Source organism: Mytilus trossulus, chromosome 3 (genome assembly GCF_036588685.1).
Source record: "Mytilus trossulus isolate FHL-02 chromosome 3, PNRI_Mtr1.1.1.hap1, whole genome shotgun sequence".
NCBI classification, from domain to species: Eukaryota; Metazoa; Mollusca; class Bivalvia; order Mytilida; family Mytilidae; genus Mytilus; species Mytilus trossulus.
In genome coordinates this window covers 42,570,951-42,598,573 of record NC_086375.1, presented here as the reverse complement: position 1 = coordinate 42,598,573, position 27,623 = coordinate 42,570,951, and the positions used below count along the sequence as shown (strand labels likewise).

The 27,623-nt window shown below is 32.0% G+C and overlaps 2 protein-coding genes across 3 annotated transcripts in view; one reads left to right on the top strand and one right to left on the bottom strand.

The window, feature by feature from the left end:
- LOC134711513 (NACHT domain- and WD repeat-containing protein 1-like) overlaps positions 1 to 2,429 on the top strand; it is a 34,298-nt gene extending 31,869 nt beyond the window's left edge. The window contains exon 30 of the mRNA XM_063572141.1: positions 27 to 2,429. Within this exon, the coding sequence (XP_063428211.1) occupies positions 27 to 148 (122 nt within the window). The 3' untranslated portion in view covers positions 149 to 2,429. The remainder of the gene's footprint in view (positions 1 to 26) is intronic.
- A 3,455-nt stretch (positions 2,430 to 5,884) lies between these two features.
- On the bottom strand, positions 5,885 to 26,902 carry LOC134711514 (DDB1- and CUL4-associated factor 15-like). Of its 2 annotated transcripts, none has more exons than XM_063572143.1 (13): positions 26,882 to 26,902; positions 17,434 to 17,552; positions 16,300 to 16,447; positions 15,304 to 15,410; positions 14,341 to 14,441; positions 12,043 to 13,059; positions 10,967 to 11,064; positions 10,059 to 10,184; positions 8,961 to 9,052; positions 7,973 to 8,031; positions 7,437 to 7,497; positions 7,151 to 7,263; positions 5,885 to 6,122 (listed from the first exon to the last, which is right to left on the bottom strand). In XM_063572143.1, exons 2-13 carry the CDS (start codon positions 17,481 to 17,483, stop codon positions 6,067 to 6,069), a joined length of 2,028 nt encoding a protein of 675 aa, XP_063428213.1. In that variant the 5' UTR covers positions 17,484 to 17,552; positions 26,882 to 26,902; the 3' UTR covers positions 5,885 to 6,066. The 2 variants fall into 2 exon arrangements, with proteins under 2 accessions (XP_063428213.1, XP_063428212.1); XM_063572142.1 differs by lacking the exon at positions 26,882 to 26,902 and adding an exon at positions 24,010 to 24,127.
- Between the last annotated feature and the right edge of the window lie 721 nt (positions 26,903 to 27,623).

Sequence of the window (27,623 nt, the reverse complement as noted above, 5' to 3'; positions counted from 1 at the left end):
ATAAGAATATATTTAAATTGTTTTAGATTATAACATACAACTTGAGATTGAAACTGAAGAAGACATGGAAGTTGAACTGGATGACCCAGATACTGACCCTGAAGAACCAGAGGATAGCGAAGAGGAATGCAGTGATTTAGAATATTAGAAATATTCTCTTCTGAAATGAACTATTTCATTCATATTTTAATTTATTTGAGTGCAAGTACAGTATATATATTATAAAATCTATAGTTGTAATCGGATTTAATTATCTTTGGGAATAGGAAACTATGTCTTTTATGTTTCAACCATTTACTCTTTTGTGTTAAACATCAAGGAGTAAAATTCTTGAAGTGTGAACTATCACTTTTCATTAGGCCAGGATTTTTTAATTTGTTGGTTTACGGATCCGCCGACCCGATTTTGCCGATTTCCACAATAAAAATAAAATCGACTTTTTAGGCTTTTTTATTCTCGCCGACCCTAACAAATGCATTGTCCCTGAAAAATAATTAAAATATCCTTTTTTAGCTCACCTGTCCTGAAGGGACAAGTGAGCTTATGCCATCACTTGGCGTCCGTCGTCTGTCGTCCGTCGTTTGTCGTCGTCTGTTGTCGTAAACTATTTCAAGAATCTTCTCCTTTGAAACTACTGGGCCAAATACTTTCAAACTTTAACTGTATGTTCCTTAGGGTATCTAATTTATAAATTGTATCCGAAGTTTTGATCTATCAACAAACATGGTCGCCATTGCTAAAAATAGAACATAGGGGTCAAATGCAGTTTTTGGCTTATAACTCAAAAACCAAAGCATTTAGAGCAAATCTGACATGGGGTAATATTGTTTATCAGGTCAAGATCTATCTGCCCTGAAATTTTCAGATGAATCAGACAACCTGTTGTTGGGTTGCTGCCCCTGAATTGGTAATTTTAAGGAAATTTTGCTGTTATTGGTTATTATCTTGAATATTATTATAGAAGAATCTTCTCCTCTGAAACTACTGGGCCAAATACTTTCAAACTTTAACTGAATGTTCCTTAGGGTATCTTATTTATAAATTGTATCCGAAGTTTTGATCTATCAACAAACATGGTCGCCATTGCTAAAAATAGAACATAGGGGTCAAATGCAGTTTTTGGCTTATAACTCAAAAACCAAAGCATTTAGAGCAAATCTGACATGGGGTAATATTGTTTATCAGGTCAAGATCTATCTGCCCTGAAATTTTCAGATGAATCAGACAACCCGTTGTTGGGTTGCTGCCCCTGAATTGGTAATTTTAAGGAAATTTTGCTGTTTTTGGTTATTATCTTGAATATTATTATAGATAGAGATAAACTGTAAACAGGAATAATTTTCAGCAAAGTAAGATTTACAAATAAGTCAACATGACGGAAATGGTCATTTGACCCCTTTAGGAGTTATTGCCCTTTATAGTCAATTTTTAACCATTTTTCGTAAATCTTAGTAATCTTTTACAAAAATCTTCTCCTCTGAAACTAGTGGGCAAAATACTTTCAAACTTTAACTGAATGTTCCTTAGGGTATCTAGTTTGTAAATTGTATCTGAAGTTATGATCTATCAACAAACATGGTCGCCATTGCTAAAAATAGAACATAGGGGTCAAATGCAGTTTTTGGCTTATAACTCAAAAACCAAAGCATTTAGAGCAAATCTGACCTTGGGCTATATTGTTTATCAGGTCAAGATCTATCTGCCCTGAAATTTTCAGATGAATCAGACAACCTGTTGTTGGGTTGCTGCCCCTGAATTGATAATTTTAAGGAAATTTTGCTGTTTTTGGTTATTATCTTGAATATTATTATAGATAGAGATAAACTGTAAACAGCAATAATGTTCAGCAAAGTAAGATTTACAAATAAGTCAAATGACGGAAATGGTCAGTTGACCCCTTTAGGAGTTATTGCCCTTTATAGTCAATTTTTAACCATTTTTCGTAAATCTTAAAAATCTTTTACAAAATTCTTCTCCTCTGAAACTACTGGGCCAAATACTTCCAAACTTTAACTGAATGTTCCTTAGGGTATCTAGTTTGTAAATTGTATCCGAAGTTATGATCTATCAACAAACATGGTCGCCATTGCTAAAAATAGAACATAGGGGTCAAATGCAGTTTTTGGCTTATAACTCAAAAACCAAAGCATTTAAAGCAAATCTGACCTGGGGTTATATTGTTTATCAGGTCAAGATCTACAATGTATCTGCCCTGAAATTTTCAGATGAATCAGACAACCTGTTGTTGGGTTGCTGCCCCTGAATTGATAATTTTAAGGAGATTTTGCTGTTTTTGTTTATTATCTTGAATATAATTATAGATAGAAATAAACTGTAAACAGCAATGATGTTCAGCAAAGTAAGATCTTCAATTAAGTCAATTTGACCAAAATTGTCAATTGACCCCTTAAGGAGTTAAGGACTTTTTTCGCAATTTGTTCATCATGTTGACTTACTTTAAAAAATCTTCTCCTTTGAAACTGCTGTATCAATTTCAGCCAAACTTAGGCTAAATGAGTTTCAGAGTATTTAGTATAAATTTTATATTTTATTTCCTTGTATGTCAAGAAACATAGCTACTATGGCTAAAATAGAACATAGGAGAAAATGATTTTTTTTTTGGCTTTTGAAGAAAATAGGACGATCCAAAAAACATTGAAATAAATTGAAAAGCCAAAATAATCATTGATGAGAGATTTAACAAAAAGAATTCAGGTGAGCGATTCAGGCTCTTGAGAGCCTCTTGTTTATGAAATGAAATGCATTAATCACTAACAGAAGTGATGACACTTTCTGTTGTACAAAAAAGAAACTTCCAGTTTACGTTTCTAAAAAAAGACAAATCAATTATTAATGACCTTGAAATGTTGTTTGAGCAAATAATTTTGCGGAACGAAACCTGTGTTTAAAACCAATAACACAATAAGTTCGTTTTCCTTATTTGTCACCAGTCTGTAAAATGCATGTTCTCATAGAAATAGACTTGTCCAAATCTGGACAGGTGGAAGTTCAAGACATCACGTTAAAGTACTGAATTTTAACAAATCATTTGATATTTTCTTGTTTCATAGATAATAAAAAAAAAATATCGTCCATTTGGATAAAAAATGGGAATTCATGACAACAGATTATTTAACCTTATATTCTCGTTTTTCCAGTGGACGAGTCTATTACGTTTTTGACAGACGTGTTGAAACTTATTTTCGTACGACGTTTTACATTTTTTCTTTATCAGTTTTCGAGCTTATTATTATTCACCGAGTTTTGATTAAGAGCTACTGACAGTAATCTGTTTTTCTTGTTTGTGAAGTGACGATTTAATTTCATCTTTGTCCGTCTACCCCCCTTTTTTTACCGGACATTTTTAGACAATGTCATGCGATGTTTACAGCTGAGCAGTAATATTTCATCAAACTAAAATTCAAGAATGATGACAAAATAGTATGACAAACATATTATTAGAAAGGTGAAATATATTTTATTTTGCATGTCTTGAAAGATATTTTTTTTTCTTTTTTTTCCCGACCGACTGACCCGACTTTTTCATGGAGAAAATCCGTAAACCAACAAATTAAAAAAACGTGGCCTTACTGTAAAAGCAATATTTTCAAAGGCATTGAAGTAATGAGTTCTAATAGTTCATAATTCTGCAGTCTGTGTTGCAATTTCTGAAGTTGTTTTTGTAAATTTTCTTTCACATTTAATGTTTTAGTATTTTTCATTTCGAATAAAGTTGGTTCAACTTATTTATGGGTTACACCTTAGGTAAAGGTAAATCTTGAATTTAATGTCCAACAAAGTACATTTTTATATATTTATATTATTTAATGTTTTATTGTGTCTTTTCATCAATCCTATCATGTTAAAGTCATAAGAAACGAGTGCCCGACGAAAAATAATGTTCTTCCAAATCTTAACCAATGCATACAAACATCATAAACTTAGTCTTCTGTGCTCGAATTTATCATTTTTTTCGTGAAAATTTCGTATAATCTCATTTTTTTTTCAACGGTCAGTGTTGTGAAAATATGGCAGGTAATTAAAGTTCGTGTTTTGAAGCTGAAGTTTAACGATTGTCACCTGTTTGTCAACAATTGACGAAAAAATAAACAAAAAAGCATGGAAATTGAGCACTTGTTTAACATGTATATTCAGATAATAGTTTATTTTAAGGACATCCATGCGTATTGTGGTCACCGGATTTTTACGAGATGGGTCACACTGAGGTCACCTTGCATACGGAAAATATGTCGGGAGAATTGCTTGCTGGAAGGAAGCAATTCAAATAAGTAAACTTCTAAATATGAATAAATTAAAGAATTTTTTTCAGAAAAAGTATATGTACATAAGTTTTATAATGAAAACTATCCATTGAGTTATAAAAAACATATGTATTAATTTTTTTTGATTTGAGGTTTCTTATGACTTTAACAGTTTTGATTAAGGTTGTGAACCATGAAGTGGTGTCACTTCAATTTGAAAGTTTCTACTTTATGATGTTAACTTTTTGAATACATGCCAAATAATTGTCTTGAGACCATGATTTCACAATCAAATGATCATGGAATTGTGAATTCGTGTGGATACATATTCTTATTTGATTTGTTCAGAATTAAACATCTGAATAATTAAATCCAATGGATTCAAATTAATACAAGTGAGGTATAGTTGTATATTACATTTCCATTTTTGTATTAATCTTGTTTAGAGTGGGCTCAACATAGATGTTGAAAGCTTGATCAGAATAATAAGGTTCAATATATATTATATTATCTGAATTAGTTTGAACAGAATTGGACACTAAAGTTTAATCCATAAAATTTATTTTGTAAATATTTATATATAAGAATTTTGTTAACAATTTTACAAGACTTTTTGTTTGGTCAAAATGATGCATTACCAATTTATATAATGTATGGACATGTTTAAAACTGTGACCTTTCAGTAGAATCTATGCAAAATTGGAATTTGGTAGAATTTTTACCTTAGAGTGTGAAATATTGAATACCAATTCTGTAGTAAATGGGACGGCATAGTTGTGTGTTTTATTTTTAATACTCAAGTGAATGGTATCTATATGTTATTTAATGTGCACAGTGTAATATGTAATATTTAATATGGTTAATTGCTTTACAATCAGCAATCTATCCATCATATATTTGTGATATTTTTCTTGCCGTCCATTTATAACGAATGTAAAATATTGTTACTTATATATACATCTATAGGGTATTTATTATTCAAGTTATATTTGAATTTGTTGTTTATAGATATTTTTTTGTCTGTTATTTCTTATATATGTTACTTTGTACTTTTTCAATAAAACTGTTTTACAGGTATTTTTGGTCTACTTTTAATCTCTTGACCAAGGTCAGTCTACATCTGTTTGGTTAAGTTTCAGAAATAGCTCCATTAAGGAAACTGCTGAACACACAATTAAATTAATAATAGATTGCACTTTTTTTCAATATGACCATTTGGTCATGGAATAATAATGACCAGTGCTAAATTTAGAAACGATTAATAATTTGCAGTTGTATAGATCTCCTGTAGTATAAATGTTATAAAATGAGCTTTCAATTTTAAAGGCTGATTTCCTTGTAAGAAGTCACCCTGTGGACCATTTTTGTTAAAAGAGTTGCTACAAGAGTTCCTAATGTGTAGAGGGCTTGACCTTATCTTAAACAAGGTCTCAGATTTAATGCACATACAAAGAGACACCACACTGTATCATGGATTTTACTGTCAGTAGAAAGAAAACCTAAGTGTTCATATTTCTATTCCCCAGTCATCCTTCATGGTTCTTAATGAGTTTTTTTTATTTCATACTACAGAGTTTGTGAGATCCCTTAAATGTTGTGGCATTAATTCAAAAGAAGAATAATTTTCAAATGAAAACTTTTATTTGACAAATCTGAACACTGATGTTTGAGTTAAAATATGACACTGCTTAATTACAAAGTCTTGGTCTACAACTTAAAAAGTCTTGTGTCAATTCAATAATTAGTCTTGTAACAAAACATTATGATAACTGCCGTCTTCTCTTGGCACCTGTGACCATCAGAATCACATTAGTATAGCAACGAAATGCTGAGGGGAGACTATCATTGACAATGATTTTCCTGAAATGTAAAATAATGAAAACTATTTCTATCCATCATAAAAATTATGTATCAATAATTAAATTGTATTGTGTATTATTTCAGGGATAATGTTACATTGAAATAAAATTACCCGATACCCTACAAATTTATCTGAAAAAAAACAATACAAATTTCATAGAATATGCCAAATTAACTGTTAAGCTGGTTTTACATTTGTGGTTTTAGCATTCTACTAATAAAATAATTGGAACATGAAGTGCCTCAGTGTTGTAAACTTGCTTAATTTTATACATGTGCATGCCAGTAAATACACACTTCTTGAGAAAACAGGGAAAAAAACAATGGCTACATACACCTCAGGAAGCTATGACTTATTTGCTGAGAAACTGAAATGTGTTCCTGATAGACATAATTACACTCTAATTTAGAGAGCGATATAATTGAAGATTTTTCATTTAAGAGATATTGAAATTCAACATTTTGCTGAAATATATATTTCACATTAAAATGCAGTGATGGAATGTTTTTACATTAGGTGCATCTGTTTAAATTAGAAAACTAGCAGCAAACATTATATATACATGTATATGTTTCCAAGATGATACATGTTAATTTGATATGAATATATAGATATAGGAAGATGTGGTGTGAGTGCCAATGAGACCACTCTCCTTCCAAGTCACAATGGATAAAAGTAAACCAGCTTAGAACTAGACTAACATTAATGAATCAAAACTTTTTTGAAAAGCTAGCTCACAAGGTTGAAAATCTATAGAATACATTCCGTCCTACTGGAAACATTTTTATGACTATATAAACAAACCAGTACTTGCTCGTATTCTTACAATGTTTTACTCCACACACTGTTTTGAGATTTCTAGATCACCATCAACTTTACATTTGTACATATCTTAGAAGTTGAACACATCTTCTTTAGTGAGATCTTCAGTGAGAACATTGCTATATATATCTATGTGTAGACTGAAGGACAAGAATCTGACATTTCATTTAGGCACATTCTCGAGTAACTCAACTTATATACAAACCTTTGAACACAGCTTCATTAGTGAGAACATTGATATATCTATGAGTGGACTGGGGGACAAACATCTGACGTCTCAGTAAGGCACATTCTCTATGTCCAGGCTTCCATTCTTTCCTGAAAAAAATATCAACATTGAAGTAATGAAGCTTACTTAAAATTTATTGGGAAATTTATCCTTTGGTTTTCTGTACTGCTACAACAATTGATTTCTAGTTGAAATAAAACATGATAAAACCCGGAGAAACATCAATAGCTTATTCAAAATAAATATATCTATAAATAAATACCTTCTCATCTCTGTCTCATTGACCTCAGTTAACCTGTCAATGTTTACTGTGTCATAAAAACCTACAAAATGGAAAAATAGATTTTTCAAGATGTGTTTTCTTCGCATTGCAATTCTTTATGGTGGACTGTTAAAATATACTGATCGATCAACTATTTTGTCTCTAGTAATACCTGGACTTCTGAGGAGTGCATATAGCATGTCCAGTAAACTTGCTGATTTGTTCAAGAATAGACACTTAAATTTTCATCAATCGATATTTGTACTTAAACATTTTATGACCTTAGTCATTGCAATAAAGCTCCACTGGTGTAATTCAATAAATATGCTAAAAATTAATTGTACATTTCAAAACATTCTCAATTATGCAAATTTCTCATTTATCACGTACAACTGCTTTCACATGGGATGCTTTCACATCACTTCACAATGTCAAAGTTTTACTCAACTTATAATCAAAATGAATTGCTCTTTTAGATATTATAAAAGTAGGAATTAAACTCATATCAAGCCTATACTACTATTACAACAACCTACCATTTGTTAAATTCCAAGTAAAACAAAAACTGGTCTGGTACATCTTGATAGAATTCTTGCTACAAAGTAATCACATTATTTTAAAACTTTGAATTTATGTATTGGACACTAAAATGTCTGCTAATAAAATGTACACCTGAAATTCCCTGAAGCCAAACAATAAAAATATCTGAATACATCATGAAACTGTATGTGAACTTTTGGAATACTTGTAACTAAATGCTGTATATTTTTAAAAACTTTTTAGTTCTTATTTTGTTAATTCCAAACTTTGAAACACTCTATAATAACAGCAACCCAAATATTGTCAATAGCAAAAACATCTGGTTTTATGGGACTATCCCAAGCATAAAACCTTGTCAGTGTTTTTGTTGTCATCAGATGATATAGTGTACAAAGTAAATCTTTTGTTGCCTCTGTTGAATCCATTCCGACACAAGTTGTAGCATTTATCTATGATTGATCAACCCTTTACTTCTACCTCATGATGTTATTTTTAATTTTTTTTTTTTTTCAATTTCTATCTGGCAAGCAAATACCTCACATTTCTTAATTAATAAATATTCAAGTTGAGTAATTTATAGTTCAGTGAACAATCTTATGGGTGCTATTTATCCCAATATATAGTGTTTATTATTATTATTATTATTATTTACACATAACATATACATAAACCCAGACACAACTGTTTCAAATATTTTGGTGGTTGTCATTAGTTTATGTCTGTTAAATTTGTTTTTTTGTGATTTTTTTTATATAAATTAGGACATTTATTTTCTCAATATAATTGTTTTATATTTTTTATGTCAGGGCCTTTTAAAGCCCACTATACAATATTGTTTTTTCTAACTGAAGAAGGTTGCACGGTTGAACTTTGGTGGATAGTTGTCTCATTGGTAATCACACCACATCTCCTTATTTTTATATATAAAGTTTAGATTTGATTATATTTTTATCTAAGTATTGAATTTAATAATATCTGCCTTACCATCTCTTTACTTTCTTTGGCAGGTCTACTTCTTCACGAGCATGTAATAACACAATGACTTTTCCAACAACTAAATTTCTATCTGCACATACCTGTAAGTAAGAACCAAAATCAACAGTCCAAAGAGGTGTACATTAAAAGTGCAAAATTTAAATCTTTGATGGTTGTTTGCATAAATTCCAAGGGAAAATGTCATTCATTTTCAGAATGAATGCAAAAAGCAAACATCTAGTCAGCAAAGACTTTAGTAGCAAATATAAGTTAAATAATTGTCAATAACCCTTTTACTTAACCCTAACCATGCGGTGACCGTCATTTGACGGGCGGACCCTAATAACTGTTATTTGGCTCCAATGGCGTTCCATACTTTTAGAAGTCCACTTTATGATACTTATTTTAAAAGTTATGCATGTTCCATCAACCTGAGGCTATCCATATTCACGTTTCTCATGTATAAGTAGCATTTTGAGCACAAATACGGACTTGGAAAATTGAAATTAGCTAAAACTTGGTTTTCTGGAGGGGTAGGCTTCACATCTGTATCTTACACAAGAAGTTCAGAGGCATAAAACTGGCAAAGATAGTGAAAACCCACGGCCATAAAACTACTGATCATTATTATTATTAAAATACGCATAGGAAACAACTACTTCCGGTTTTGGGTCCATTCGAAGACAAAAATCGGCAAAAATCGTGAAATTCAGTATTTTGGGTCCAAATGACCTTCTGTAGACTGCTGAATCAAGATCAGATTCACTCCGACCTAACAACTGTTGGGGTCAATTTGTTCACTAGGGTCCACTCTACACGCAGGCTACAGCTGGATACCTTAACCAGCAACCCTGGATCTTCTGGGTCAAGAGAAGGGGTGAAAAATCGGCAAAATTGACGATTTTTGCACCTGATGACCCATTTTGGGGCAAATTTCTGCCAAAAAAAATTGTCTGAACATGTACAGGAAGAAATCAAACATTTTATATTTGCCCTTAAATATTAAAGCAGTTACAAACTGCTGATGAGAAAGTTACCAAATGAAACAATAATCAAAGAATATGCATGATTATCTAGATATTAATTTTAGCGATTTTTTTAGCTTACATCAAGAATTTGCAGGTCATAGTTCGTAAATGAAACATAACGATGACCCCACTCTGCTTTTTGACCAATCACTTCCTCAAGATAATGCTCGACATCAAATGTTAACTGCACAACCTTCAAATGTTTCTGGAAAAAATAAAAAGCATGATAAAAATTTCAACAAACAATATTCAAATGTTTCTGCATTTATAAAAAAATACTAATAATTTCAAAACACAATATATATGAATATTGTTCTTCAGCTAGAATCCAGATAAAAATATCTATGTGATTGTCATAAGTAAGAAACCTTGTCAGTGGTCTAATGTCCTATCTTACAAATGATATTTTTGTTATCAGAAGAATTTGGTGTTTATAGTGGAGCATTTGATTGTTTCAAACTAATTTAAAAACAATTTTTATTATTAAGACTTAAAATGATTTAATATTTTGAGTTGACAGTCACATTGTATAATATACAAGTCATCAGTTGTTTTCTCCCCATCTAGATGACTTTTGATTAATTATGTAGTTCAAGTTGATGTCTCAGTAAAACATACCCAACATTTCCTTTTTACTCATATAAAATGTGTTTAAAAAATTGATTTAACATTCACATGTATGATTTATACAATACTTAAACAAGCCTCCATTTGTGGTGATTGAAAATATCTATCACATTTTTACAGTCCGCCTCTGTGTCTAACAACATTTTTACTATTTCTGTATGATTACGCTTTCCCTGTTGTGCCAAAAAGGACTTTTTATGTCATGGTAAATATATATTGTAGTAAATGCAACTTGAGGCCATACTGTTATGTGCAGGTAAGCTACTACATGTACATAGTAAATGGGTTTATAACTTAATACATAAGTTTTAAAACATTTTTTTGATTGCTATATTTTGTACAATCAATTATCAAATTAACCTGATTAACATCTTTTTTCTGTGAAAGTAAGAGTGATCTCCCCTCTGGACCTTGTACATCAACAGGTAAGACACTACGATAGGCCAAGTCTAAATCATCTGAAAGAGTTCAAAAAGTAAAAGATTTAAATATTCTGTCCACGTTTCATTGTTCATGACATGAGGCCAAAAAAATTATATGTCTGTTTCATGATTCCCGACCGACCCTAACTCAAACCCCCACCCCTGACACTAGATCTTTTTGTTCAATTCCAGAAAAAAACGTTTCCGGTCCGGAAAAAATCGTTTCGGGTCCACCAATAAATGGTGACCTTTCAGTAGCACTCAAATTTACCTATTTTAATTTGTTGTCTTAACTTAGATTTTCTATGCATGTGAAGTTTGTTTACTAATATTAGGCAATACACTTTTTTTTTATAATATAAAAGTACATTGTTGCTGTGTTACATAATGTACATGACAGAAATGTTTTTTGTTCATACTTTTTGAAAGTTAATTATGCCATTAGTTTTCTCGTTTGAATTGTTTTACAGTTGTGATTTCAGGGCCTTTTATAAGCTTTATAGCTGACTTTGTGGTTATTAAAGCTTTGCTCATTGTTGAAGACTGTACGGTGACCTACAGCTGTTAATTTCGGTGTCATTTGGTCTTCTGTGGAGAGTTGTGTCATTGGCGATCATACCACATCTTCTTTTCTATATTGAACAATTGATCAGGAACATGTTTAGTCATTTCAATATTTGAAATTATTCAATTCACCAATGCAAATCAAAATAATTTGAACATTCAATCAGGATTATATTATTTCCAGTTCAACATATGACTACCTCTTTCTAGAAAAGACAAGGAGAATTCTAACAAATTGTTGTACTTGCTACATGTACATGAATTCAGCTGAAATTTACAATTATCAATAAATTTGAGAATGGAAATGGGTATTTAAAGAGACAACCACCCAGCCATAGAGCAGACAACATGTACATGTAACTACTTGTCTATCTACTACAGATAATCATTATGCAAATTTTGTTCTTTTAACTTATGCGTAAAGGAAGCCAATCTTCCAATGTAACCTACCTTCAACAACCTCTTGTGATTCATCATCTTGTTCAAGAGACTGTGTATATTTCCTTACAGAAAAGGTGACTGTCCTTGAATCATTAACTTGTAACACAAGACTGTCTGTTGTACTTCTACTACTTGTGCTGTTAGACGGTGAGAAAAACGATCGTTGTGATGGCTGACGTGATTGAGAATTCTGGGTATTGGTCGTTATACGGAGAGGACTATGTGCCACTTGATTGTCTGAGCAGTCATAATTTTCTGACACATGTAAAGGACTAGATTTAGAAGGCAAGTAAATACTGCTTTGAACACTACTTTTTGAATCACAAGAATTTTCATCTTTTGGCGATCTTAAGCACCTGTCTTTGGAGATTCTATCCTGTTCAACCTCCATACTATGTATATTAGATCCACCATCATGAATTTCATGAATAACAGATGAAGAATGAGCAGTCAATACTCCATTTGATTGATTTTCATCCCCCATGCTTTCAAACCACTCTTGTGAACTCATGCCTTGGGATCCATGTTTACCATTCTTTCGTTGATTTGAATCAATGACACGTGGAGATTTTGGCGATTTTTGTTTGCTATATTCTTTTAACAAATATGCTTCCATATTCTCCTTCTGACTTTCATCAGAAAAATTTTTAGGCGAGGGAGAAAACACATACTCATGTTTACAAAATGGTCGCTTTCTACATTCACTACATAAATGTGACGGAGAGGCTGGGCTCCGTACGGCAGTATATTTAATAGTATCAGATATGACACCATCCGTAGAACCAGGATCATCCATACTTTCCACTACGGAACAGTCCATTCTACACATGGGTGAATGTTTACAAGAATCACCTACACATACAGAAAGAGCCACAATAGAATCACCAGTATTTACCACTGCTACTCCATCAATCTTTAATTGAGTTCTAGGACAAAACGGTGGGTAAGGTGGAGTCAATTCAAATTTAGTATGAAAGGCATATTTATGAGCAAGGCACTTTGATATCGTCTGTAATTCTTTTGGTGCTGCAGAAGACAAAAAAGTATATTTAGATAACAGTATATAATAAGTTGACATCTAAAAAATAAACAGTAAGTGTGCTAGGAATGCTGAATTTTATTACTTAACTACAAGGGCTTTGAAATGATTTTTTTATATGTGCACACAGGGTGACTAAGTTGAGCAAAGTTTTTTACCATGATTTTTATTGTTTGTTTTCTTCTTGTATGCTATGCTATGCACCTTCTAGAAGTAGTGAATAATCTTCCAAGTTTCATTACAAAACTTCACAGGTTTTGAAAGTGAAAGAGCTGAAATTATTTTTGACAGACAGATGCATGCATTCTGATTGATTGCCATAATAACAGCATATATATTCTTAGGAGAGAAAAAAAGAGTAATGAAGAGGTTTGATTCTTTACTAACATTAAATAAACAATTCACTATCTACTAAAATAGAAAGAAAATTTATTTTTAGTCAAAGGAACAAGATAAAACAAAGACAACAACTTTTTTTACCATTAGCTTCTATATTAACAATTACTTATAGAATTCAATATTCACCTAACAATTAACAATTACTTATAAAGAATTCAATATTCACCTAACAGTCAAGCAAATTGAACTTTTATGCACAAGATTCATTTTCAAATAGTTTAGCTGTAATGAAAGTAATATTGACCGATTGATTGTTGGTTGGTTTTTAATGCCACTTCTTGCACTTTTAGCTACTGTAAATTCAGAAATTATTGCGTGCATTTATTATTGCGATTTTGTCATTTGAGACTTAATTGCGATTTTAATTTTTACGATTTTGAGAAAAATTCTGTTAAATTCATATAAAATATTTCAAAATGCAAGTTAAAATTATTGCGTTTACAACTCAGTCGCATTTTTCGCAATAATAAAAACCTCACATTAATTTCTGAATTTACAGTATATTGTGGCAGTCACTCAATGTTTGTTGGGGGAGCTTGAGTACCCAGAGAGAACCATGAACCTTTGACAGGAATGATGACAAATCCTTGTTATTTAAGATAGAGTTGAATGCACCTTCCATGTTTAGAGTAGGTATTTCATGTACTCAACTAACAGGAATGTATTTATTTTTTGTTAAAGTTACCATCATGAATGGTATTCTGTTTTGTCTGGTATGTCCATTCATTTCATTAACGTAACGTTAAAAGGATAGACGTACAAGACCAACAAAATACTGGCCATCATAATATATAACATCATTAATGATTTGTTTCAAAATAATTCAATAAATATGCTCCCCTCTTTATGCATAAAGGAGAATAATTTACCTGTCTGAAGCAGCTGACAAAATGAGCACCTGAAGGAGGTAGGAAATGATGTAATTGTCATGTAACACTGACAACAACTATCTCTATCTTCACTTGGTAAACTGAAATACACAATGTTATTGTCATGAAGTAGCCAAAATGAGGTTTAAATTACTGGTACTGAAAATTCAGGGGCAACATTTAATGGTACATTATACAAATATTGGGATTCTGTAGGCATATACATGTAATAACTATTTCTCTACTTCTTTGTCAATTTATCCCTTTCTGCACCCATTGTATAAAAAAATTAATCCAGGTGTAATTCATTATTGGCTAAAATATTATTATGACATCAGTTTTCTTGCTTTTCTCTGTATTTCCTATTGTGATGGCATAAAAAAAGGTGACCATGCCTGATGGCGTCACATACGAAGAACACATCTTTTTGCAGATCAATCAAAAAGAAGGAATAAGTTTGCCTGCGTTTGAAATCATTAGAGTGACAGATTCCAGCACCAAATCTTGTGTAATACGATATTTATCCACTCTCAACAGTTAAATTTTAAGGCGTATGGATAAATATTGTATCACACTCGTACAGTGGTCGAATCTATATTTATCAAACTTCTTCTAAATCCAAATAGGTTTTAATCCCGAATTCCTGCATAATAAATGCTTATCCCAAAATCCTGCAATTAAAGGCCCAATCCTGATGTCCTGAAAAAGGTCCTAATATCACAATTGGAATTAGGACACGATCTGTAAAATTACAGATCAAGTCTACAAACTAAATGGTATTTGATAAAATAGCACAGTTAATGGAGTACTGAGCACTGGAATTTATATTTATTTAACCTCTGACCCAAGACTAGGACTTTAGAACTATATTTATCTAACCTCTGACCTAAGACTAGGACTTAAGAACTATATGTATCTAACCTCTGACCCAAGACTAGGACTTAAGAACTATATTTATCTAACCTCTGACCCAAGACTAGTACTTTAGAACTATCATCTTGCCACTGACAAAATGTGATAAATAAATCTTGTGTAACATCTTCTTCTCCAAATAGTCTTACTTCAGAAACCTGAAAATATTAGAATTGAAATGAATCACAATAAATAGATAAACATAGGTTTAATTCATCTAATTAATTAACCCTTTCCTTCATGGATACTTTTTTTTTAATACTTGATTTGCATAGGATTTTTTAATTAAAAAAAATAATTAGCTTTAAAGTATTAACACATTGCGAAAAACAAATATGTCATCAATGAAATTCAAGTCAGAGATTATCATGAATATCCTTTTTATATTAGATACAAATTTTGTTGAGTCTAATAAGAAAATTTCGTAGATGAGACGTTTCAACAGAGACACTCAACAGGCGTCATTATGAAGTAAAGGGGGTGGCGTCAAAAGGGTCATTATGGAGGAAAGGGTTTAACATTTTATTTTAGACGTATTTAATTTGAAGGAAAAAAAATTGTGTAATAGAATAATTAAAAATAAAAAATTGGGAAACTTTAAGTTACATAGATATACTCAAAATCCATCTAGATTTCTCATCATTGGACCTAAAATAAAAAAAGATTTCCAAAAAATGCCTTCTGTGTAACAGTGTTGACATGAATTGTCATTGATATAGTCATAATTATTAATAAGTTGTTTACATGCATAACTTTGAATTTATGGAAATATAAAAGATTTTCAACCCCAGGAATAGAATGCATTAGCTGTATTTGTAAAACCTTTTTGAATTGGTGTCCTTAATGCAGCCAATGCTTTTAAGTTTCATTCTTTATTTGGCCTTTTTAACATTTTTTAATCAAGCGTCACTGATCAAGTCTTTTGTACACAAAATACTTGTCTATCATACAAAATTTTAATCCTGGTATCTGTGATGAGTTTATAATTAGATGTCTAATATTTGATATTAGATTGTTATTTTTATTTTTCTTAACCTATTGCCTTACCATATGTAATGGACTATTGGGTATAAATCTCCACCATTGTAGTTTATAGACGTAGACAGGTAACGTTGAATGTTCTGCAGCAACCAGTAACTGACAGGAATAAGATACCACAAACTGTCCACATTTGGTAAATCCAAGAAAAACAAGTCTGTAAGATGCACATAGATATTATTTTTAAATTGTTATAAAAGTTTATCTTAATATACAGTGGAAGTAAAATTAAATATTGCATTGTACAGTATAAACCATTGTTTGCAGATGATGCAACAACAATTCTGGACAAAGAGAGATAACTCCAATTTTTAAAGATGACTTAAACAAGTGAAACTGCGAGCTACTGCTCACTGATGATACCCCCGCTGCAAGTGGATAATATTAATAGTGTAAAAATATGCAAGTGTTCGGTAAACAGGAACACATCACACGGTATAGCTGACTTATATAAATCCTGAAACCAAATTTCAGAAATCCTTGTATTATAGTTCCTGAGAAAAATGTGACGAAAATTTTCAACTTGGCTATCATGTGTAAAATCATACAAGTGTTCTGTAAACAGGAAGTTGTCAAGTGATCAATCTGAAGAGGCATCACACGGTATAGCTGACTTAGATAAACCCTGAAACCAAATTTCAGAAATCCTTGTATTGTAGTTCCTGAGAAAAATGCGACAAAAAATATTCATGGGACAGACGGACTGACGGAAGGAAGGACAGACAGAGGTAAAACAGCGGGGGTATTTTTTTTAACAGAACATAGATTCCTGCACTTGCAAAAGTTATGTAATTTTCTTGACAATGTATAACATCATTTTGTAACTTGAATATCTAAGTACATATTTCATAGATAAATTTCTAGAAATGTTCATGGATAGGATGTTTAAAATGTTATGCTCAATGCACTATATTGTGTGTATCTCAAAAGGAGTGATCAACCTTGGAAGATTTAGAAATCAAGTCAGTACTGTAGGGTTTGGATTGCATATCATGCAACAACAAAAAAGGAAGCAAAATCTTAGAGCAAATTTTAACCATTTGTGAACCTACTTCGTTTTGAAACCATGAACCATTGCATTGCATTAATTATTTATAATTAAAATACTTTATTATAGTGCAAATTTATAACTTGAGCACATACCCTTCTTCAAGGAGATCTTGAGGAACTAATGCACAAAGACGATAACACATGCGACGAGGAATGCTGTTGAACAGTCTTGCTGATGTTGATTTTCTGTGTTTCTTCAAGGATCCAGCAGTCTATAAAAAAAAGAAACTTTTATGTATAACACAACATTGTATAATAGTTATATGAACAGTGGCACTGTTCTACGTGTAATTGCTGCTTTAGAAACCTAAACAGCATAAACATAAAAGAAGAATGCTCTCTTCACCAAATTCATGTGTCTTTTTTGAGCAACCAATTTATTGTCTCCATAAAATGAAACAAATATGAAACTTAAGAATTACGAGTTCAGAATAAAGTGAAACCTTATGAAAACAAAAGGGTTGGTGCTCTTATGATTCTTCTTATAGATGCAAATATAATTAATATGTAAAACATGAACTTATAAACCAAAAAGGAGAAGATATTTAATGACTCTATTGAGGGTATTGGGACAGAAGGTGTTTGCTGTTTGTCAACAAAAAAATAGCCATGGGTAAATTTAAGTGTATGTTTGCCGACTTTTTGAACTCAATTATACTGTCATAAATCTAACAAGTTTGTGCTTGCATCATTTTATTTATACAGACTTTACAGTTATGATTTTGTACGAATGTGTTCTTGCTCTTTGGGTATAATTCATAGTACAAAATTCCTGCCACAAAGTCATATAAAAAAATCGACGGCTTTCTAAATCACAGAAATTTGTGCCATGCTGCAATTTGCAATCTTGGACACAGCGTATTACTTGTAACCCTTATCAAAATCAATCTCTATTCTCAGTAGACGATTTTGTTATCATAGAGCTGCAGAATCTTTTTCAATGACTCGAAGTAACACGAAAATCAAAATTTGATACAGGAAGTTTGGAAGTAAACAAAATATTTTACGGTTACAGGAAACAGAGATGAACAAAATCCAGAAATCGTAAATTTTCAAAATAAAAAAATTCGGGGCGGGACGATTTCAGAGGGGCAGGGGGGGATGAAAATCTATCAATTAATTCTAATTGGCCTTAGGCACTTATTTTTTTAATAATATTTAAAGAAGATGAACAATGTTAGTCCAGAAATATTCTTGGACATGATTTGACCATACAATGTATATTAAAATACCAGATTGATGTATAGTTCTAATCTTTGGGAAGTTTCTTCAAATAATATATTTGCCCTTTTGTACCAGGTGTTTTTTTACAACCAAAAAAAAATTTTTATCACTTGAAATGTACCCCTCATAAAAGGGATAGACATTACATTGAGGTGTTACCCCTGAGGGTTGTTCCAGATCTGATTAATGTCATAATCTGTAAAAAAGATAATTGATAGTCTTAGTATAATCATGGAAGTATTATATTGACAGGAACTCCAACGAAAATTAGCACATTCCTATCCCACTGATTTCTTTAAGAAAATAAAAGGTTCCGACTCAGTTTGTCAAGTACGTGATACATAAATGTAACTCCTTTGTGGGGTATCTGCGATGCCACCTTCGCCTGTTCTTTTAATTGAAGATGGTCTCATCACGTGATTTGATATCGATTGTCTTATCTACCTTCCAATGTAAATAAACACAGAAACTCCCATGGTTATTTGTGAATAGCCACATGAATAACAACACCTGTGTCCGTTCAATAAATGAAGAACAAAACTGAAAAGATTGAAAAAATCGGTCCACATTTAACAGAATAACATACATGACATAAGAAAATTAACTGCATTCGGAAAGAGGGCAAGCTTATTTTTATTTTTGTAGAGTATGTTTTAATCATTGGAACTTGGAAATCGGGAAATATCTGATTATGAAAATATCATGATTCTGAAGTAGAGTGTTTGCAGAAAATAATGGGATGCGTGTGTAGTGTGCCAGATATTGCCAGATATTGCCAGATAACTCAAATTTTAAGTTGAAGATTGGAAACTTTTATCGAGTGTAACACAAATACTTATGGTTTTGTCTATCGTAAAATATCGTAAAATGTTATTAACTTATTTATCAAATATGTTTTAAGGACTAAAAGAGGTTAAGAATTACACGCATGTGATGACCTCTACATACATGTAGCAATATATCAGGTTACGAGACATGCAGATTAATTGTTACACCTTATATGATAATTCCAAAATCTTAATTAAACATTCAACCTACATTGTAGTCTGAGATTACTTTGAAGGTGACAGATTTATTTTTACAGATGATTTTAAATATTTCTGGATGTATTTAAAGAGATCACCATGATGGGCCCTAAGCAGTTTATTTTTATTTATTTTTTATCATGGAACCCAAATAAGAATTTGTTTATCTGTTTAAAAGTTTAACAGTTCTGAAACATCTTACACCGTATGCTAAGCAATTTATGTTTCTGTTTCTTGTATAATTGCATGAAATATTTGCCATTGGACTATTTTTTTTTATCAGAGCTCTTTTATCCCGTACCCCCCCTCCCCCGGGCCAACTTTTTTTATTAAATTTTTGTTGGAAATTCTTTCATTAAAATATTTGTCAAAGTTAGCAGTAAAACGCGATAATGATTACTGATAAAAACTTTTCCGTTTACTTTACATGAGAATTTTATGATTTGCAAGCCTAACATGTATAAAACAGTTACACGTGTTTAGCCAACGGCCCTCTCATGAATAAAAATCTTACTATTTTAAAATTGATTGCAACTTAAACTGAAATGTTTTTACTCTTCAGGTTTTTAGTTTTTCTTTTTTTTTATTTGGTGAAAACAGTCGCGGGGATTTCGTTCCTCTTCTTTTGATTTGTTTTTAAGCAGCAATACCCGTAAAAACTGACATATTTGTCATTCACATGGTCGGTAAATGTCATTTCCTTGACAATAAAGTACACATCCGGTTATTTCGGTATGTTCCGTAATTACGATCATTCACGAGGTTCCAAAAATTTGATCAGAAACCATGCATCCATTGACATGTTGAGTTAATTAACAGATACTTAACGAATTTGCGGCATCGCACTATAAACGTTTGAAGTCCGCTTGTTGGAGTTCCTGTCAATATAATACTTCCATGGTATAATTAACATTGATAAGATTCTTAGCTTGTTGATCATTCGTTTTTAGAGGAAATGAATGCATTTCCCATAAATTTCTGGTCACAATGGTTATGAGTTTTGTTATAAACTGATAAACATACAAATCACATATGCATCACAGAAAAAAACCAAATTGTTTAGATACCATTGAAATGGTTATGTCGATCGACAATGGGTCAATAGATGCAAAACTCATTCATGAAAAACAACTCAAGATTGGTGTATTATTTACTTCAAACAAAAAATTAAGATACACAATTAAGTTGTATTTTTTTTTATGTTGCCTAAACATTGGAAATACATACTGACCAATCCATTATGTATCATGCCATGGGAGTAAGTTGATAACATAAGAACATTTATTTCTTTCTTTTTTCTGTAGACTTAGCTTTGATTTTTTATTACAATGTATTGTCAAGCTTGGTTACTCATAATTGTTTCTCAAGTCACTGAATGTATGATGTTGTTCCATACTAAAGCTGCTGACATTTGTTTACATTCAAATTCCAATGGCGTCAAAGCCATGAGACACTTTGAATTGTTATACCCAATCAAATTGCCTATTGTCAATTAGGGGATTTCTTTAGACAAAGGCAGTTAATTCATTTGTGTGTGTTATATTGCTTAGAAATTTTTTGTGATACATTGGGGTTTATTCTATGGGAAACCTCATTATTTATAGCCATGATATTTGATCTCAATTGAATTTTATATGAATATTTACCTATGGTCAGAATATTGATCTCTATATTGAACCAAATTTATATTTTATGAAAAATGTATGTATACATGCACTGTTTTTTTAACCTTTAACCTTCTCTGTATTCCTGAACAAAATATGGCATGAACATCGTTTTTTCCCAAAGTTTTTCTTTTGTCATGTTCATTTTGGAATGATTTTTCTTGCAGGAAAATCACATAATAAGTAAGGCGCTTCTCATGTTGGAATTTTTAAAATATAATTTGCTTCCAAAGCCTATTTTGTCAGCCACTAAGATTGATGTCAGATCAGGGCTTCCAAAATTTTTCTGAGCCAGCCGGAAATTTTATATCTGATCCGAATTTTAATTCCTAGGACAAAGTCACAAAAGGCAATTATGGTAATCAGATGGCCATCCCAATGATTGACATTAAATTAAAATCGAAATTAAACTTTACTTTGATATGAATTTGATGTTCTGACATAAACTGTTAAAATTGGCATTGCATCATTCACAGTGTGCACATCAACGTGCTCAAATCTGCATTAGACTCTTTATTTGTGCAAAATGAAGTTGTCTAGAACTTTATTTTTGTTTTTAAAGTCACATTTTTCAAAACCGGATGTTGACTTGACAATGGTAAAACATGGACCATAAACGGATACGTAAAATCCGTGTACGTTAACATAGAACTACTGAGCGAAGAAGCTCTTTCCAAGTTATTTCTTCAACAAAATACTTGAAATGAACGTTAGATACAGGTATCCTAGCAGGTATCAATGATACTTTTAGCATTTTTGAAGAAATGTAGGATGCAAAATTGAATTTCCTACCTGTGCACATGCGCACACGTGTTCTTGTTCATACAACGTAGTGCCGACGATTTTTCATTTAAAACCTTTTTAAATGATTTATCAAATCATGTTTATAAATGTATTTATTATATATTTTAAATCAATTAGATACAAGCTGATGAAATGTACGAAAATAATTGGGAATGGACCGATTAATTTATATGATGTCCGGTACTAAAAATAGTTTACCTGTCACCTGAACAGGTAGTTTTCAGCTGTCCAACAACTAATTAGCCTTGATTAAAATGAGAAAGTATTGAAGTAGGGGTTGTTTTGATAGTAATTAATCATCATGTCACTTTTATGACTGGAAATGTATGGCTGTTAAAGGCAAAATGTTGGGTCAAAAAGATCGTGAATTTATATGTTAAAATGACCGAAAAAGCCTTTGAAACTAAAATGTAGATGACCGTTTCATGCTTTGCCCAGCCGGTCTTTTACCGGATATTATACAAATGACCGGCATATATGACCGTATTGGAAGCCTTGTGTCAGATGAGGCTCAATGGATTGTACACAACACTGGAGGCCGGTAGTGGGATTTTCTTAAGTTCTGAAATGTTTTTAGACATTCAGTCAGGGGTACTACATGTTCTTATACATGTTAAATTTAAATTTTATTTACTTGAATAAGTAAAAAAAATGTACACATATAAGTAAATAAATAATGTTTCTCAAAAATTTACTTGTATAAATGGGATTTTCATTGTCCATGAAATTACACTTAAATGATTAGTTAAGACATCTGCAGAGGGTACACAATTCAAATTTCTATTAGAGCAAAGAAATCTTAAGAATTCAAGAAAAGAAGAAAGGAAGACTTATTTACTTATGCAAGTAAAAAAAATCTGAATGTCTAAGGGACATAACTTTAGCCATTTTTTTTAACCTATATATACAAGTAAATAAAATTCACTTGAATAAGTACATGTATCCTACAAATTTACTTATATGTGTACATTTTTTTTACTTACTTAGGTAAATAAAATTAACTTGTATAAGTAGTACCCCTGACTCAGATTTGAAACAGTTACAATTTAGAAAATTGGCATTTTTGTACAAAAGCCCTACTTTTGAATAACAATGAAAACATATCTTTAGAAATAATTTTTTATTTGGAAGAGTAGAAAAAACGTTATCTGAACTAATTTTGAACACTGTTAGCGTTGTGACATCAATGCAGAGTAATGCAGAGTTTTCCTGTGTGGTAAGTACAATAACAAAGTCTGAACAAACCAACAAGATGACGATTATTTCGTCCCCAATTACGGTAGAAAAATCAAAAATTTCGGGAAAACTAATGAACTCAAAATCGTGAACTTTTTTTTCAGATCTACTTCGGTTTCCGGTCTTGTTTGCATGAAACTTTGAATAAAATGTATATTTATCAACATAACAAGAAATATAGGAAGGAATTCAGCACCCAATCATTTTTAATAATTGTTTGATGTGAAAAAAAAACGTTACCTGCATTCTTTGTTTACATTGAATATGATGTCATAACTTAAATAACTTCACAACTAAATCCCTAACAACAGAACCCATATCGGAAACGTTATGGTATCTCCATTTTTTTTTTATCAAGATGTTTGAATTAAAAAAAATTATACAGACTTCGTCCCCATTCACAGGTAATGCCTGCCTCATATTAGAATACTATAGGATACCACTACAGATGACAGAATTTATATTGGTTTCTTTATATATACAGATTGTTATAGATAAAATTGATTTCTTTTCTTGCAATTTTTTGAAATAAACAGATTTTAATAATAAAGATACGATAGACCAGTCACTGAGTCAGTCTCTTTGTCAAAGCGAATAGTAGAACCGTCAGTAGAGACGAATTTTAACGATAAGAAAGCACAATCTACAAAAGATGCTTTTTAGTGTGCAAATAAATATCTTGTCAGTCTGTATTTGATTCACAAATTTATTTCTACCTCTCTTAATTGGAGTTTTTGTACAAAATTCATATCTTCTGGTTTTCATTCCTAGTCCCGCGTGGTCATGTTCACTAAAGTGTTTGTTTTGAAATGTGATCTGTTAGAAGAAAGTTTTACTCAGATAGGTTCTTGTATAGAACCAATCAGATACGACTAAAAATTAATAAAATGTTCAAACAAAAATAAACCAGAAAGTAAGTAAATACTTCATTTTAAAAGGGAATAGGACATGATTTAGCAAGCAAATCTTCCATGAGGTCTTCATACACTAATCTTCAAATAATCATTGCTTGACTTATGTGTTCTATAGACGTATTTACACTTGTATGCAAATTTGTCCGCCATTACATAACATCACACAGGTTCCCGTAAACTTTGACTTCATAATTCAAAATATTTGACGTCACAACTAAAAAGTGATTGTTGCTTGACGTCAAAAGGTTATTCGGAGGTGATATCAGGTCATTCGGAGGCAAAATACAGCTAAATACCAAAAGTGTAAATACGTTTATTAGACCTTTATTTTTAAGGGCATACGATACAGTTTTGAACCTGTATTTACAAGTTGATGAAAATTTACATATAGGCTATTTTTTACCCGATTAAATGATTAGTTTGTCAGAAATCATATCTGATATTCTTCCTCAGTCATAATTACGGTGGCAGAATGTGGCCAGAAAAGAAAATAAAATATTTTGTTCCCTCAAGATACTATGTCGTTGCCACAAGAAAGCTATCTCGTTCCCTCAAGATACTATGTCGTTCCCACAAGATAGTTTACTTGTTCCCTCAAGATACTATGTCGTTCCCACACGAAAGTTATCTCGTTCCCTCAAGATACTATGTCGTTCCCACAAGATAGTTATCTCGTTCCCTCAAGATAATATGTCGTTCCCTCAAGATATTATGTCGTTCCCTCAAGATACTATGTCGTTCCCTCAACATAGTTTTAAAATTGTATATGTTGTATCCTCAAGGTGATATGCCGTTCCCTCGAGATATTATGTTGTTCCCTCAAGATGTTATGTCGTTCCCTCAAGATATTATGTCGTTTCCTCAAGATACTATGTTGTTTCCTCAACATAGTTTTAAAATTGTATTGATATTGCTATGTTGAGGGAACGAGATAATTTTCTGGAGGGAACAACATAGCATCTGGAGGGAATGACATATCATCTTGAGGGAAACATAGTATCTCGAGGGAACGACATAATATCTTGAATGAACGATATGATATCTTGAGGGAACAAAGTATCATCTTGAGGGAACGACATATCATCTTGAGGGAACGAGATAGCTATCTTATGGGAACGACATAGTATCTTCAGGGAACAAGATAACTATTTCGAGGGAACAACATAACATCTTGAGGGAACGACATAGTATCTTGAGGGAACGACATATTATCTTTAGTGAATGAGATAACTATCTTGTGGGAACGACATAGTATCATGAGGGAACGAGGTAGCTATCTTGTGGTAACGACATAGCATCTTGAGGGAATGACATAGTATCTTCAGGGAACAAGATAACTATTTCGAGGGAACAACATAACATATTCAGGGAACGACATAGTATCTTGAGGGAACGAGATAGCTGTCTTTTGGGAACGACATAGCATCTTGAGGGAACGACAAAGTATCTTGAGGGAACAACATATGTTTTTATTCTCGCATGGCCGCATTCTGCCACCGTATAAATCTTATCCACGAAATAAACGAAAATTTCTGCTTTTACAAAAGATAGATATCTCGTTCTCTCATGATCCTATGTTGTTCCCTCAGATATTTTGTTATTCCTTCAAGATATTCTCTCGTTCCCTCACTGAGATACGAAGTCGTTCCTCGAAGGTGTTATGTCGTTCCCTCAAGATAATATGTCGTTCCCTCAAGATACTATGTCGTTCCCTCAAGATAATATGTCGTTCCCTCAAGATAATATGTCGTTCCCACAAGGTATTTATCTCGTTCCCTCAAGATGATATTTTGTTCCCTCAAGATGCTATGTCGTTTCCACAAGTTAGTTATTTCGTTCCCTCAAGATACTATGTCGTTCCCAAAAGATACTATGTCGTTCCCAAAAGATAGATATTTCGTTCCCTCATGATCCTATGTTGTTCCCTCATATATTTTGTCGTTCCCTCAAGATATTATGTCTTTCCCTTAAGATGCTATATCGTTCCCACAAGATACGAAGTCGTTCCCTCAAGGTACTTTGTCGTTTCCTCAAAATGATATGTCGTTCCCTCAAGATACTATGTCGTTCCATCAAGATGATATGTCGTTCCCTTAAGATATTATGTCGTTCCCTCAAGATGCTATGTCGTTTCCACAAGATAGTTATCTTGTTCCCTGAAGATGACATGTCGTTTCCACAAGTCAATTATCTTGTTCTCACAAGATAGGTATCTCGTTCCCGAATGATACTATGTCGTTCCCTGAAGATGGTATGTTGTTCCCTGAAGATGGTATGTTGTTCCCTCAAGAATTAGATAGATATCTCGTTCCCTGAAGATGGTATGTTGTTCCCTCAAGAATTAGATAGATATCTCGTTCCCACAAAATACTGTTACATATTGTTTATATTTTTTGTTTGAAACCTATAATCATTTTGTTTTATGCTTATTGTTGATATTTTAGTCCATTATCATACACACGATTTCGTTTACCATCGATTGCGGGTTTCTACAGGTAATGTATATTTCATTGTGTTTGTATACTTTTCCGCCTGATAATAGGTCTTTTTAAAGTGGGATTTTTGTCACCAATATTTAAATCAAATAAATAACATATCATTTGTGAACATGTTATTTGTATAATAGTTTGCTGATTGTAGAATGAAAGTTTCCATTGTCATGTGAAGTACTTACTTATCACGAGTTATAGGATAACTACATTTTGTATATTGGATCCTATAATCTGCATGTCCGTCAGACAGGATTCACCAGACCTCGACTTTGAATCATTTTATGGATGAAGGTTAAGTTTTGCGGTCAAGTCCGTATCGTAAAACTATAGGATAGGATAACTGTCTATTGTTATGATTGAAAGGTCTAAATTTTCAACTTCAGCAATGTTTCAAATAACATTGACCTCATTATCATGCATCATTTGGCGATGTTCGTTGTATGTTGTTTAGCCTTTTTATATATACCTGTATGCTATAGCGCCACGGTATTTGATGTATGGTGTACACGTCTGTCTGCATGTTTAATATTTGACGTCAATTGAATTTGATCTATTGAATGATAGAATGATGTCTGTCTGGCTGTCGGTTAGGGTTCATATAATTTCGACCTTATGTTCCGAATTAACCATACATAACTTTTACATTGGTATTCTTTAGTCTGTAAAATGTAGTTATTTCATTGGAAATCAATCCACATCTGCTACGTTGTATATAAAGATACTTAGAACTTAAGAGAGCACTGTTGGTTATCGTTCAATCTCATTCTGCCTGAATTGAACTAGACCGATTATCAGAGCTGATTTTTTCACACTGACTTAGGCACGTTTTAGTTGTGTTTTTTTTTTAACTTTGGAGGTGAAGTGTTAATTTAAAAAAAAAATGATAGCTTTAATATGTTCTTTCTTATCAAAATAGTCAAAGGC

What these genes read in the sequence shown, in the direction of transcription:
- LOC134711514 (XM_063572142.1), bottom strand. Translation starts at nt 24,042, where the DNA reads ATGAATTTTGTACAAAAACTCCAATTAAGAGAG. An exon ending in TTGTCAGCTGCTTCAGACAG is followed by an intron (nt 13,060 to 14,340) that starts GTAAATTATTCT and finishes TGTCTTCTGCAG; the next exon opens with CACCAAAAGAATTACAGACG. An exon ending in ATCACAAGAGGTTGTTGAAG is followed by an intron (nt 11,065 to 12,042) that starts GTAGGTTACATT and finishes GAACTCTTTCAG; the next exon opens with ATGATTTAGACTTGGCCTAT.